Source organism: Coenobita brevimanus, chromosome 1 (assembly GCF_032717465.1).
Source record: "Coenobita brevimanus isolate Jiangsu-jjx chromosome 1, ASM3271746v2, whole genome shotgun sequence".
Taxonomy (NCBI): domain Eukaryota; kingdom Metazoa; phylum Arthropoda; class Malacostraca; order Decapoda; family Coenobitidae; genus Coenobita; species Coenobita brevimanus.
Genome location: NC_136954.1, coordinates 44,599,179 through 44,611,568, shown reverse-complemented (window position 1 = coordinate 44,611,568; position 12,390 = coordinate 44,599,179). Strand labels below are relative to the sequence as shown.

Here is a 12,390-nt window from a genome sequence, read left to right as displayed (position 1 = left end):
CTTGTACTTTCAGTGGCTTTGGAAAATTTCGTACCATCTCTTCCTTGTTGATTTATTTTTCATACTACGCCTTAGCATCCTGTAGTATGTTATGGATGGAAACTGTTTCGATATTAAAACGATGTAAATAGCCAACAAGACAGTGTTACTGTGCAATATACGGAGTAAATTCCTTTGGGAGAAGTGTTACGGAGCCTCCCATGCCAGCTAGAATACAGCCTAAAACTCTTTGTTACCTCGGGAGGAGAAATAGAACAAATAAGTTAATTTTCTCCACACCCAGATCAGCTGTGTGGTCTTGTTAAATTCGTGATCAGGAAAGTTTATTATCATCAGAGTTTCATGTAGTTTCTTATAATCACTCGTCGGTTCATTTTTGTGCACAGTGGAGTAATTCCTTTCATGTACACGTGTCTTCACATGATTTTGATGTACAAGTGCCCACATTAATGTCAAATCAGGGTGCTTCATTCTAGCATATAATTATACTAACTAACCAAGAGTGATCGTTCAAACGCACTTGATTGTAAGGTATTTTCCGAGATTTACGACTTCCTTCACTGGATCTCAACTGCTTCCTGCAATTCACTTGAAGATTTATTTTTTCCTCCCTCACTGTATTTACTGTTTCACGAGTTTTGTAGTTCTTCACCAATATATCCAAACATCTTGAAGGGATGTATCTTGAAATCTTATTTTGATCTCTAATCCATAAGTAAGCTTTCCTGCATATTATGTGATGTGGGGGCATGGGCGTAGGTGTGATGTGATGATACGAGTGTAGGTGTGATGTGGTGATATACTTTAGGTGTAAATGTGATGTGATATGGGTGTAGGTGTGATATGGTGGTATGCACGCAAATGTGATGTGACGAGGAAAAGAAGTGAAGGTGAGGCGGTCTGATGTCCTGGGTTGGTGTGGGTTTGGTGGATCGAATTTATTGTGAAAAATCAAATGCTGTAAAACCCAGTAACATTAAATATATTAATAAAAATCGTGTTGTCACGTATAGACAGTTCTGTACACAGATTTTTCAGTGCTTTCTAATTTCGCTTTATATGCGTCTAGAATAAAGGCGAATTTGAAATTTTTGTAACTGTGTACTTTGGTTATTTCTGGGACACTGTGCATACTCAGGCTCTGCTCTGGTACTGGAGATCCGTAGAGGGTCACAAGGAGGAAGGTGCCAAGATAGGGTTAGTGAGAAAGATATTTTCACCGTCCCAACACAATTTGTCTTCCTGAGAGGATAGAGTTCTTTGTGGAAGCAGTTTGAGTCACCACTGCATTATAATGTTAACTGTTGCATCTGGAGCAGAGGGTGTGACCTACCACCAGTCTTATTATATAGGTTACACTTGTACATGTATAGAGTACACAGTATGAGGTGAGTGTGTGTGTGTGTGTGTGTGTGTGTGTGTGTGTGTGTGTGTGTGTGTGTGTGTGTGTTTTCACCCAGACGAATCAGTGTCTTGGTAATGATTTTCACCTTAAAATATGAACCCAAGTAAACGTCATCATTATATACAGTAATCACCTTTACTGAGGCACTTTAGCGGCTAAGTGGGGTTATTTAGTGTTGGTTATGATTTTTTCCACCCTTTGCTTCCTGTAATATTAAGTCTTATTATGCAGATATAATGGCATAACGTTTTTCGTATTTTATCTCCTATTAAAATAACAAAATGGTGCCAATCATTCCAACTAAGATATACAGCTGCTACATGACGAGGAATATGTGTGAAGAGTTTTTATTGTGTTAAATTAGAAACACACACACACACACACACACACACACACACACACACACACACACACACACACACACACACACACACACACACACACACACACACACACACACACACGATATTTTCACCCAAGCCACATTGGTTAATTTATGTCCTCTTCCCTTTTGTCTGTCTGTCTGTCTGTCTGTCTGTCCGTCTGTCTGTCTGTCTGTCTGTCTGTCTGTCTGTCTGTCTATCTGTCTGTCTGTCTCTCTCTCTCTCTGTCTCTGTCTGTCTGTCTGTCTGTCTGTCTGTCTCTGTCTCTGTCTGTCTGTCTGTCTCTCTCTCTTTCTCTCATTTTTTCACCCATCGCACATACATCCCCCAAACTGGTGGTTACATTCCCAATACCTCTCTCCAGATTCCTTTATCCCCTTCCCCCAAACACACACACTTTTGACTTTACATATTTTTGTCTTTTCGGATAAACTGTTATTCTTTAAGTGGCCTTGAAATATTTCGTAACTCTTCCTCCTCATCGATTTATTTTGGATAGAGGTACTATACCTCAATATCCTCTAGTATGTTATTGATGCAAACTATGTGGGTATTAACATAATATATTTACCGAACAAGATAATGCTATTGTGCACTGTGCAAAGTAAATCGGGTGTTACGAAGCCTCCCATGCCAACTAAAATACGGCTAAAACACGCTGTTACCTTGCTGGGAGAATTAGACCCAGGTTCGAATCCTGGCTGGGGCAGGGAACAGTTTATGGATTTGAATTTCATAAAAGGAGACTTTCCTGATCTACCAGAAGACCCGCCGACATGTCATAAAAGTACCCCCGCTAATACCAGTACACCAGTCTTGTATGAGACAGCCCTAGCATGTATTCAATATGGACGGTGGGTGTTAGCGCCGAAGTGGTGACATGTGGAGAGGTGTATGGTATGTAGGAGGACTACTGGGCCTTGAGAGCAGGCTGTGAAGCCTATGCTCAGAGTCGGACACATAAAAAAAAGAAAAAAGAACAAAATATATTAATTTGTTCCCCACCCAGGTCAGCTGTGTGATCTTGTTAAAATGTATTTAGTGATCTGGAAAGTTTGTTATTAAAACTTCACTTCGAAATACATGTTATTTTTTTATAATCATTCGTCGATTAATTTTTGTGCACAATGGAGTAAAGTCCATTGATATACTCATGCACATGTCTTCACATGACTCAGTCCACATTAATGTCACATCAGGGTGCTTCATTTTTGCACATACTAAATAACCAAAAGTGATCGTTCAAGCACACTTGATTAAAAAGGATTTTTTGCGTTTTTCGACTATTCTTTCACTGGGTTTCAACTGCCTTTCTTGCCATTCACATGTTTTTTCCTCCCTCACCATACGTACTATCACACAAGTTTTGTACACCTTCACCCAATACATCCAAGCATCTTAGAGGGATGCATCTTGAAACCTTATCTTGTTCTCTAATCCATAAGTAAGTGTTCTTTCGTTTTATTATAGGCATCACTCTGTAAGTATATATGACCAGATCTGACGAAGAATCACATGCGCTAATGGTAGCACTTTGAAAGTGCGAGGCTTCGTTGAAGAGAATTAGTAGTAGGAGTGAGGCACGGCAGACGTGAGTAAGTATGGAGAATGAGTCAGGAAAAACGTAAGACAGGATGAAGGTTGAAATAAAGCAAAAGTGAGATAACGTCAAGAAATGAGGGTAGAAGGAGGCAGGGAGGCGTTAGAGAAAGAGTAATGTATAGTGATGTTAGGCAGGGAGGGAGTGGGACCCAGTGGCGTGAGAGAACCACAGTATGGCAGGCTAAAGCTTGGCAAGGTAGGGGTGAGACAGGGTAGCAGAGTAGTGTTAGGCAGAACATGGGTGAAGTAAGGTGGTGGTGGGCAGGACAAAGGTGAAAAAGGGTGGTGTTTGGTAGGGCATGGGTGGGCCAGAATGGTGTTAGAAAGTGCAGGAGGAAGGCATGGTGATGTTAGGCAGGGCAGTCGTGGGGCATGATGGTGTTAAACAGGACAGGGATGAAGGAAGGTGGTTTTGGGCAGGGCAGGGGTGAGGCAAGGTGGAGTTAGAAAGTGTAGGTGGGAGGTATGGTGATGTTAGGCAGAGAAGAGGTGAGGCAAGATGGTGTTAGACAGGACATGGATGAAGTAAGGTAGTGTTAGGCAGGACGGGAGGCAAGGAGGGTGGTGTTAGGAATGGAAGTATCAGGTGCACTCATGGATGATTAACAGAAAAATCTTAACAGTATACGAGGTTTGCTAATGGAATTCGACGAGGTTAATCCAGTGCAAATTCTGCTCCTTAATTTCAGTCTAATACACCTTTTTCTCAATTTTTCTCATTGCTTTTTCCAGTTTCAGTCCATAGCAACCATACCTTCCTTTCACCTTCATACTCTCCCCTCCTTTTCCTTAACATTGCTCTGTACTATTCAAATGGGAATCCTCCTCTTCGAATTTGCTATCTTCTTTCAAAATATTGTTCATCGTTTTACTTAATTCAACCTCATACTCTTCCTCCTCTCCGTTTATATTGCTTTGTACTAATAACATGACTATCCTCCTCTTCCATTTATGCCTCTTCCTAAATTTAATTCCACCTTCCTTTCTCTCCCAGTATTTTTTACACCTTTCCTTTGTTCTGTCCAGTTCTTTTCCCCTTCCCAGTCGTCAACCCTCGTGCCTCAGTGCTACCCGTCCCTTGGCCGATTACGTGTGCTCTGAACACGAGAGCACAATATATATTTTCTTCTCATGTTAGTTTGTCGCGGGCATCGGCAGAATTAATCTCCTAATTGTCTGCCACAGAAGACTTTAAAACTGATAATGTGTGAGGTAAAAGGTTATGAAAGACATAGTTCACAAGCAATTCTGTAATAGAATAAGCATCCAAAATGTAGAGGCCCTACATCAAGATATTACACCAACTCAAATCAAATATGTAAGATAAAATAGGATCAGACAACTATCTATTCAATACAGTTACTATAATTTCGATCACGCATATAAAATGACTTAAAGCATGATCATTGAAAATCTGACCCTGTGGGCGGCACCGGAACGTGAAGACTCTTGGCTCCCCTTCAAGATATGTCGTCAGTTGGGCTCATTTCGCATTCCACCTGCTCACTTCACTCGGCCTTTGAAATAGTACCATGAACTATTACATTCACTTGTATTTAATACAGCCACACTAAACGAAGACAAAGTTTATGTTTTCAGATTTTCGTTTCTAGCTTTGGAATTGGGTTGTTGCCCGTAGGCCTGTATATGTATTATCCTGTAATCGGGCTGCAGCCAAAACTGCCATACCTCTTATATTAAAGTATGCGTCGCATATTATAGCTCACAATTACTACGCTGATTCCATCACCCTACATTGTTTTAACTCTATAATCTGTCTTCCGTGTAACTCTGCTTGGCAGGTTCATAGCCCATAACTCAAGCATCTCTCTCTCTCTCTCTCTCTCTCTCTCTCTCTCTCTCTCTCTCTCTCTCTCTCTCTCTCTCTCTCTCTCTCTCTCTCTCTCTCCAGTGTAACTCTACGTGGCAGGTTCATGGCTCAACTCAGATATTCCCCCTCCCCTTCTCTCTCTCTCTCTCTCTCTCTCTCTCTCTCTCCAGTGTAACTCTACGTGGCAGGTTCATGGCTCAACGCAAATATTCCCCCTCCCCTTCTCTCTCTCGCTCTCTCTCTCTCTCTCTGCAGAAGTTTGATGACGTAGTGGATCGCGTTGCCCTCTCTCACCACCTGGTCACATCCACAATATTCCAACAGTAGCATAAAAAAAAATCTTGTAAGGTTCACAGTTTATACAGGAAACCAAAAGGAACACTCGAAACTCCTTCACACTAATGGAAAAACTGATGTAACTCTCAACAAATATAATCCCCTTGAATCCCGTGATGTAATTATTTTATTTTATTCTTGCTATCTCCAGACGCCTTTTTAAACTTAGGAAATGCCCCTGGTACTGAAGGGGTAAATGTAGGTCATATCTAATCCCTACAGTTCAGTGAGTTGACTGAAATCGTCTGGCAACAGAAAAAAATAAAGACCACTATACTGAATGATCTCTAACTTTTTTGTTTTGTCTTAACAGAGATTAGTGACAGATCCTTAGAAGGTGTCGAGAGCACTGTAGCACAGGTAGTAGGATTTGTCCGACTGTCTTATTACCTCCTATAATATACAGTAGAGCAAACATCAAGCAGAGACTGATAACTAAGCAACAACTGCAACACAAGAAGCAGTTGTTGGGGTTACGTTTTCAACGGTGATAAATAGTTTGTTGAAAACGGTGAGGGAAGCATTTGCAATTACATAATAAAATCAATATCATTTCAACACACAGTTGCACACGAAAAATACCAATTAGGCTACCTTACTACAGTACCCTCTGGAAGAAGCAGCAATACACAAATACTGTAGTAAACACATTGTAAAGTAGGAAATACAAGAGTTTAAAGTGAGAAACTAATGTTTCATATGTGTGTGTGTGTGTGTGTGTGTGTGTGTGTGTGTTTACATTATATTTTGCTTCAGTTCTTAGCAGACAGGTAGAGACCAAGTTGAAGACACTAGAGACGGAGATGAAGGCTTTGCTTAAGTGTAGCGGTTTAAATCTTCCAGAGATGACCAGAAGCATTATACAAATAAAATGGTGTTAGAAAAGAGTATTGGTGTATTGGACTACTGTAACCTTTAGCTTCGGGATCTCTTGCATCCCAAAGGGAGTAGTCTGGGATTGTCTTTTAGCATTTTAAATTTTCTTTTGTACGTTTTGTTGCTTTTAAAGGTAATTTTTGCTTAACACACAATTGTAAAACAGCCTCATCAAGCTACTACCTTTAGGAAATATCTCCGCTACAGAAAGTATAAGAAAGTAGAGGAAGGACACAGCTGATGCAGTAAGCTGGTGCTGATAGTGATCTTGAATCTTCTGAACGATATGAACAATTCGGCATACTAGTCCAAGTCGGCGAAGTAAAGCTGCAACAGGAATTATAGGTATTAGACAGTATGATCGGTAATATAATATTAGATTGTGTAATAGCTTTACCGGCACAGAATTAGTTAATGTTATCAGTTTAAAAAAATAATAACTCCATGTGCGACATTCCTGAATATATTTATGGTAGATTCCCAGTCGTAACCATAAACTGTTCTTGTAGGAAGGTCAAGGCAAGAAGAGTACAGTCTTCTCATGCCTCTTGTTCTTCCTCCAGTAAAATAAATAAAAAAATAAAACAAATAAAGATAATAAGAATAAATATAGTTACGACGGAGAATTGTCGTTAGATTTTATATATATATATATATATATATATATATATATATATATATATATATATATATATATATATATATATATATATATTCTTTCTCTGCAGGAAACATAAACTAGTAAAGGAGGGTTCAGAATCTTCTCTTGTCTTCAGTTCTTCGTATGAAAACAGATCAAAGTTACAACATGGAATCAATCGTAAATAAGTTTACGAATCCGGCTCCAAAATACTGCACATTCCCCATTCAGTTCCACGTTTACAGGTAAGCTTCAAGTTTCAGGCAGTTTTATAGGTAAGCTTCGTGTTTCAAGCAGTTTCTTTAAATCCAAAAACCTTTTTCATAAATTTTCTAGCTTCCTTATTCCATACTATTTCTCCTTTAAAGAGGTAAATCCAGTCGGATATAAACAAACAGAGCAATGCCACGTTCTTCGAAACTTGAAGCCTGCTTTTAAACGCGTAACTTGAGTGAACCGCACATGTGAAAAAGAGCTCACCAAGGAACAAGGACTTACCTGGGAAAAGAAATCACCTTGGAAAAACTGGGAAAGAGAACTCATCTGGGAAGAGGACCTCATCTTGGAAAAAGAACTCACCTGGGAAAAAGAACTCACCTGGGAAAAAGAACTTACCTGGCGGCTACCGAGAGACTGAGCAGGACGGTAGTTGTCAACCAGGGCATCTCCGTTGGCGTCATTCAAGGTGCGGAACTGCTCCATCTGTAGGGGTATAGCCACACTTCACCATGTTAGTCTTGCTAACCACAGACGATTTTATACGGCCATGGAAAATAAAAAAGACCATCCAAAGTTTTTAAAATCCTGAATGAATCACAATGGCGTTTGACCCTTTTACTGTGATGACGTCTTATTTATTTTTTCTTACTACCTAGGAAGACCTCTTGTACTGAAAGGTTTAATGAAGGCTATATCTGACATCTCCAGTTTCAAGAGCCATTCCTTAGCCGTGTACAGACGTTTTGTGGCAGCATGGATAAAAAAGAAACGACATAATTGTACTGAAGGAACTAAACGCTCGAACAAGAATGACGGCACAAAAGAAGATAGAAAATGGAGAGAAAGAGGATGTGTAAATTGTCATTATACTCGTTTTACCTTCACTTGGCCCACATGTTAGTCTTTTTCCAGCCTACAGTATTTCACATAGTTCAGCAAGCAGAACAGACAATTCTGCACGAAAGTTACTCTGTTGTTACAGCTAAGCAGCCAGGCTGGAGAGATGACAATTTCAGAGTAGGTTAGAGTTAAAACAGTTTAGGAGAACATATTTACTCTTATCTCCTCACCTGTGCGGCCGATACGTCTAGTTTGTCATGGAAGACCGTCCACACTACCACCTCGTTGCAGGGCGGTGTGGTCAGAGAGCCTTGGTAGCGGTAGAACTTCTTCCCGTTGTTGGGTAGGAAGGTTGACAGCGGGATGGGGTGAATGGCGACCTCTTGATCTGATGGTAAAGGAACGAATGTGAAGGAATTGTGTTTGCCCATATCTTCACGGAAATAACGAAAGCATGTAACCCTCTCTCTCTCTCTCTCTCTCTCTCTCTCTCATGATATGAACTGGATGTAGTGCAGCTAATACCAATACACCAGTCCTGTATGAGACAGCCCTAGCATGTATTCAATATGGACGGTGGGTGTTAGCGCCGAAGTGGTGACATGTAGAAGGTGTATGGTATGTAGGAGGACTGCTGGGCCTTGATAGCAGGCTGTGAAGCCTATGCCCAGAGTCGGACACACACACACAAAAAAAAAAAAAAAAAAAAAAACACCCGACGAAGATGTTTGTATTAAGTAACAATAGTAAAGAGGTTAGCAGTAAATCTAAGCAGAAATATTTTATGTGATACACGAAACAAAACCCACCAGTTCTGTATTAGATTGTAACAAGTACAATTAGAGGTTTAAGTCACACAAAGCATCGAGTTCCGTGATAAACAAAACAGCACAAAGTATCACCTGGCAGCGTGATGTTGGCAAGGCCCGTTATAAGTCCTGCGAGTGCTGTGTTATTTTGCTCTGTGATGGTAAACATGACCCCGAGTACCGCCAGACCGTCCTCGTACAAAACGGCCGTTGCTGTGTCGTTGTAAACCTTCCTGTAATGCACCAGGTGCACCTCGCACGGGTACCTAAGAGGAGAGAGCATGCAATATTATAATCTCTCTCTCTCTCTCTCATGCTACTTCAGGCCATTAATTTAAGTTTCATATCCATTTGAGACAAACCAACTAATATTCCGCAAGCGGATCCTTCTTCTCCGGTCATCATATTGATCCTCTGCTTATCCTGTCATACTATCTCACCCCTTGTGTGTGTGTGTGTGTGTGTGTGTGTGTGTGTGTGTGTGTGTGTGTGTGTGTGTGTGTGTGTGTGTGTGAGCGTGTGTGTGTGTGTATTTATCTCCCCCTGCCATCACACGCAGATCTTCCGCGTCCTCTATCATACTGCCTCCTCCCCTTATTTCATTCATTTCTCCTCATGTCCACCTCTATATATCACAGTGTTTCATCCCGTGGTTTCCTCATTTTTCCTACTGTCATCATACTTAATCTTCTGCCTCCGTTATCACACTGCCTCATCCCTCTGTTTCCATCATGGGAGCGAGCTAACCATGGCTCACTGACTTATCCCTGTCTACCATCCACCATACCAAGCCCTCTCAGTGTGGTCTAAGCTCTGCCTTCATGTTTCAGTTTTTCTTTCCTGTCATCCTTCATCCTCTCCTGCCTGAGGTACTTTATTGCCTAACAACAACCTAACTCCGACTCCGACATGATCTCTTTCTTAACTCTTCCTTACTCCATCCTATCCACTACCATACTCCACCCTAAATACTGCCATACTTCACCTTAACCACTGCCATACTCCACCTTAACCACTGCCTTTCTTCATACTCCATCCCAACCACCGCCATATTCCACCCAAACTGCCGCAAAACTGTATCCTGACCGCCGCAAAATTTCACGTCACCCACCGCCGTACTCCACCCTAATCACCGTCTACCTCCCAACTTACCTGTTGTGTCGGATGAGATGCTCCGAGCCAACGGGGTCATTGGATCCCCAGTGGAAATGAAGCTGCGCGAACTCATATTCGCCGTTGAGATTCCCGCCACGCACGTAGGGTCTGATCGGCATGTCCACTGTGATCATGGCTGCCAGTAAAGAAATAGCTGTTTTAGGTAAATCCCAATAATCAGCTTGAGAGGCTTATTGAGGAATCTCTGTCAGTTTACTAATCGATTAGCTCTAAAATCTGGCCCTCCAAACCTACCAGTGTGAGTTATGATCCTTGCTGATAAAAATGTGGATAGTAATCTGCGTGTCAGCATTTCCTGATTATATTACGTTAGCGTACGTAAGAACCAAGTGAGAGGCAGAGAACAGCGGTCGTGCTACGGTCACTAGCAAAATTGGCCGAGGAAGTGTTTTTGCAGTCACTATGTTTTCATCTGACGGAGCTGGACCATACACACAAATACTATGCTGTGGTTGCATGAAGTGCGATAGGCCTTACTCATGAGGTAACAATGAGCCTTCTTGGTCACTGGTCAGATTAACCCTTTTATGAGGCTACACTTGGCCATCAACGGAGCAAAACCGAATTCGAGATCATTGTCAGATGAAAACAAACTGACCATGTCTTCAGAGTATAAAAGTTAACCGTAATGAAAAACCTAGGACATCTCACTGGATTTCACAACTCCATGAAGGAACTATATCCTTTTTACATTAACCTGACCCAGATTTTCGTCCTTTTACAGCTTATTTCACGTAGGTTACCAGAGGTAAGAGGCAGTTATACGCCTCTACAGTACGTCCTTTCCATAGCACATTTTGATGACTAGCATCGTATTTCAATGATGATAAGTTTATGCAACTCGTCATTCAAGAGGGTGAGAATCCGAGAGATGTCAGTTTTAGACCAGGTTAGAGTAAAAGCAGTATAAGCGTACCTGAGTGACCATTATTCGTGACTTTGACTGATGTTGGTGTAACGTTGTAGTTGAAGAACTGGAAGGGATTCCATGTCGTCACCCTATTCCCGTTGTAGAGATCAATAGGAGACTGGCGCTGACCTCCGCAAAAGGGGTAATGCTTTGCCCAATACCGCGGACCTGAAGGGTGATACTGTAGGTCAATATGTGTGTGTGTGTGTGTGTGTGTGTGTGTGTGTGTGTGTGTGAGAGAGAGAGAGAGAGAGAGAGAGAGAAAGAAGGAAAATGGGGGTCATGAGAGTTGGAACAGGCGAGTCAGCAAGAATAACCCATTATGAAATTTTTTTTTCCCCATAAGCTGCATCAAGTCTTTCAGGTCATGTAAAATTAATTCAGGATCCCTACTTGCACAGGAGATCAAGTCAGGTCGACACAATGCTTTCACATCATGCTTGTTACCCTTGCTTTGAACCCCGTAACAGGGAACATAATTACAAAGTTTGTGTAATGCCAGAGTCTCTGATCCAGAAGTTTAATCTTGAAACACCACCACTTGTATGCCTCCACGAGCATTCCTGTTTATTCGCACACTCCAGTAAGCGGCTAAAAATAAAAATCTAAACATAAACCTCACTCCATCCCCATTAACCGACTCTTGTCTCCTAACCTGGAACCCTCTTTGCTCCTTCCTCCATATGAATGATCTATGAATTTATTTGCTCAGCTGAGATGATGCAGGCGTGGACTATCTTATTTCCACGTGTCCTCCACGAGGGAATGTAAGTGGGACAGCCGCCCATTCTCTGAATATGCGCACGGTCCAGATTGCCCATTCACGGATGTCAATACTTCCCCAAGCCCAGACCCGTATAATCGGCCATGTGGCACAGGACGCGGTGCTGCTGTAGCTGTGAAAGTGTCTTCATAATCATCTGTTGACTTATGGAAAGCTTTCCCTATTTACATTCTGGAATATTTCTAAGAACCAGACTGTGTCAACCACTTGCTATTTTCGGGATCGTGGCGCATAATTCTTGTAGGATATGTAACTCCTGAATTTTGTACTTGTTTTCTTTATAACCCCTTTCTTTTAAATATTTGCAGATGAATCTGACCAATTTTCTGAAAGTTTTCCAAGAAGGCTATGTAACAGGAAAAATAGGGTAGCCTCACTGTCTCTTATGAGTGATAGCAAGTCAAACATAATATCGCCATGTCCACTGTAAGTCAGTATCTCAGTCGTCAGTCAGTCACCTATACTGCTATCTCACACGCAGTACAACCTGGACAACGCCTAGTATTGTCCTAGCGTTAAGTTCATTGCTGGCTTCCGGCTGTTTGTTGCCTTTGGTCAATTCGTTAAAACAATTTCAAC

The 12,390-nt window shown here is 41.5% G+C and overlaps 2 protein-coding genes across 2 annotated transcripts in view; one reads left to right on the top strand and one right to left on the bottom strand.

Annotated features, from left to right (window-relative positions):
* LOC145395764 (glutamate receptor 1-like) overlaps positions 1-12,390 on the top strand; it is a gene marked incomplete at its 5' end in the record, with an annotated part of 589,675 nt that overhangs the window by 217,532 nt on the left and 359,753 nt on the right. The window lies entirely within an intron of this gene.
* On the bottom strand, positions 6,737-10,230 carry LOC145410455 (putative carbonic anhydrase 3). The gene is made up of 5 exons (XM_080280616.1): positions 10,094-10,230; positions 9,035-9,174; positions 8,363-8,520; positions 7,689-7,775; positions 6,737-6,760 (listed from the first exon to the last, which is right to left on the bottom strand). The coding sequence occupies exons 1-5, from the start codon at positions 10,228-10,230 to the stop codon at positions 6,737-6,739; spliced, it is 546 nt and encodes a 181-aa protein (XP_080136742.1).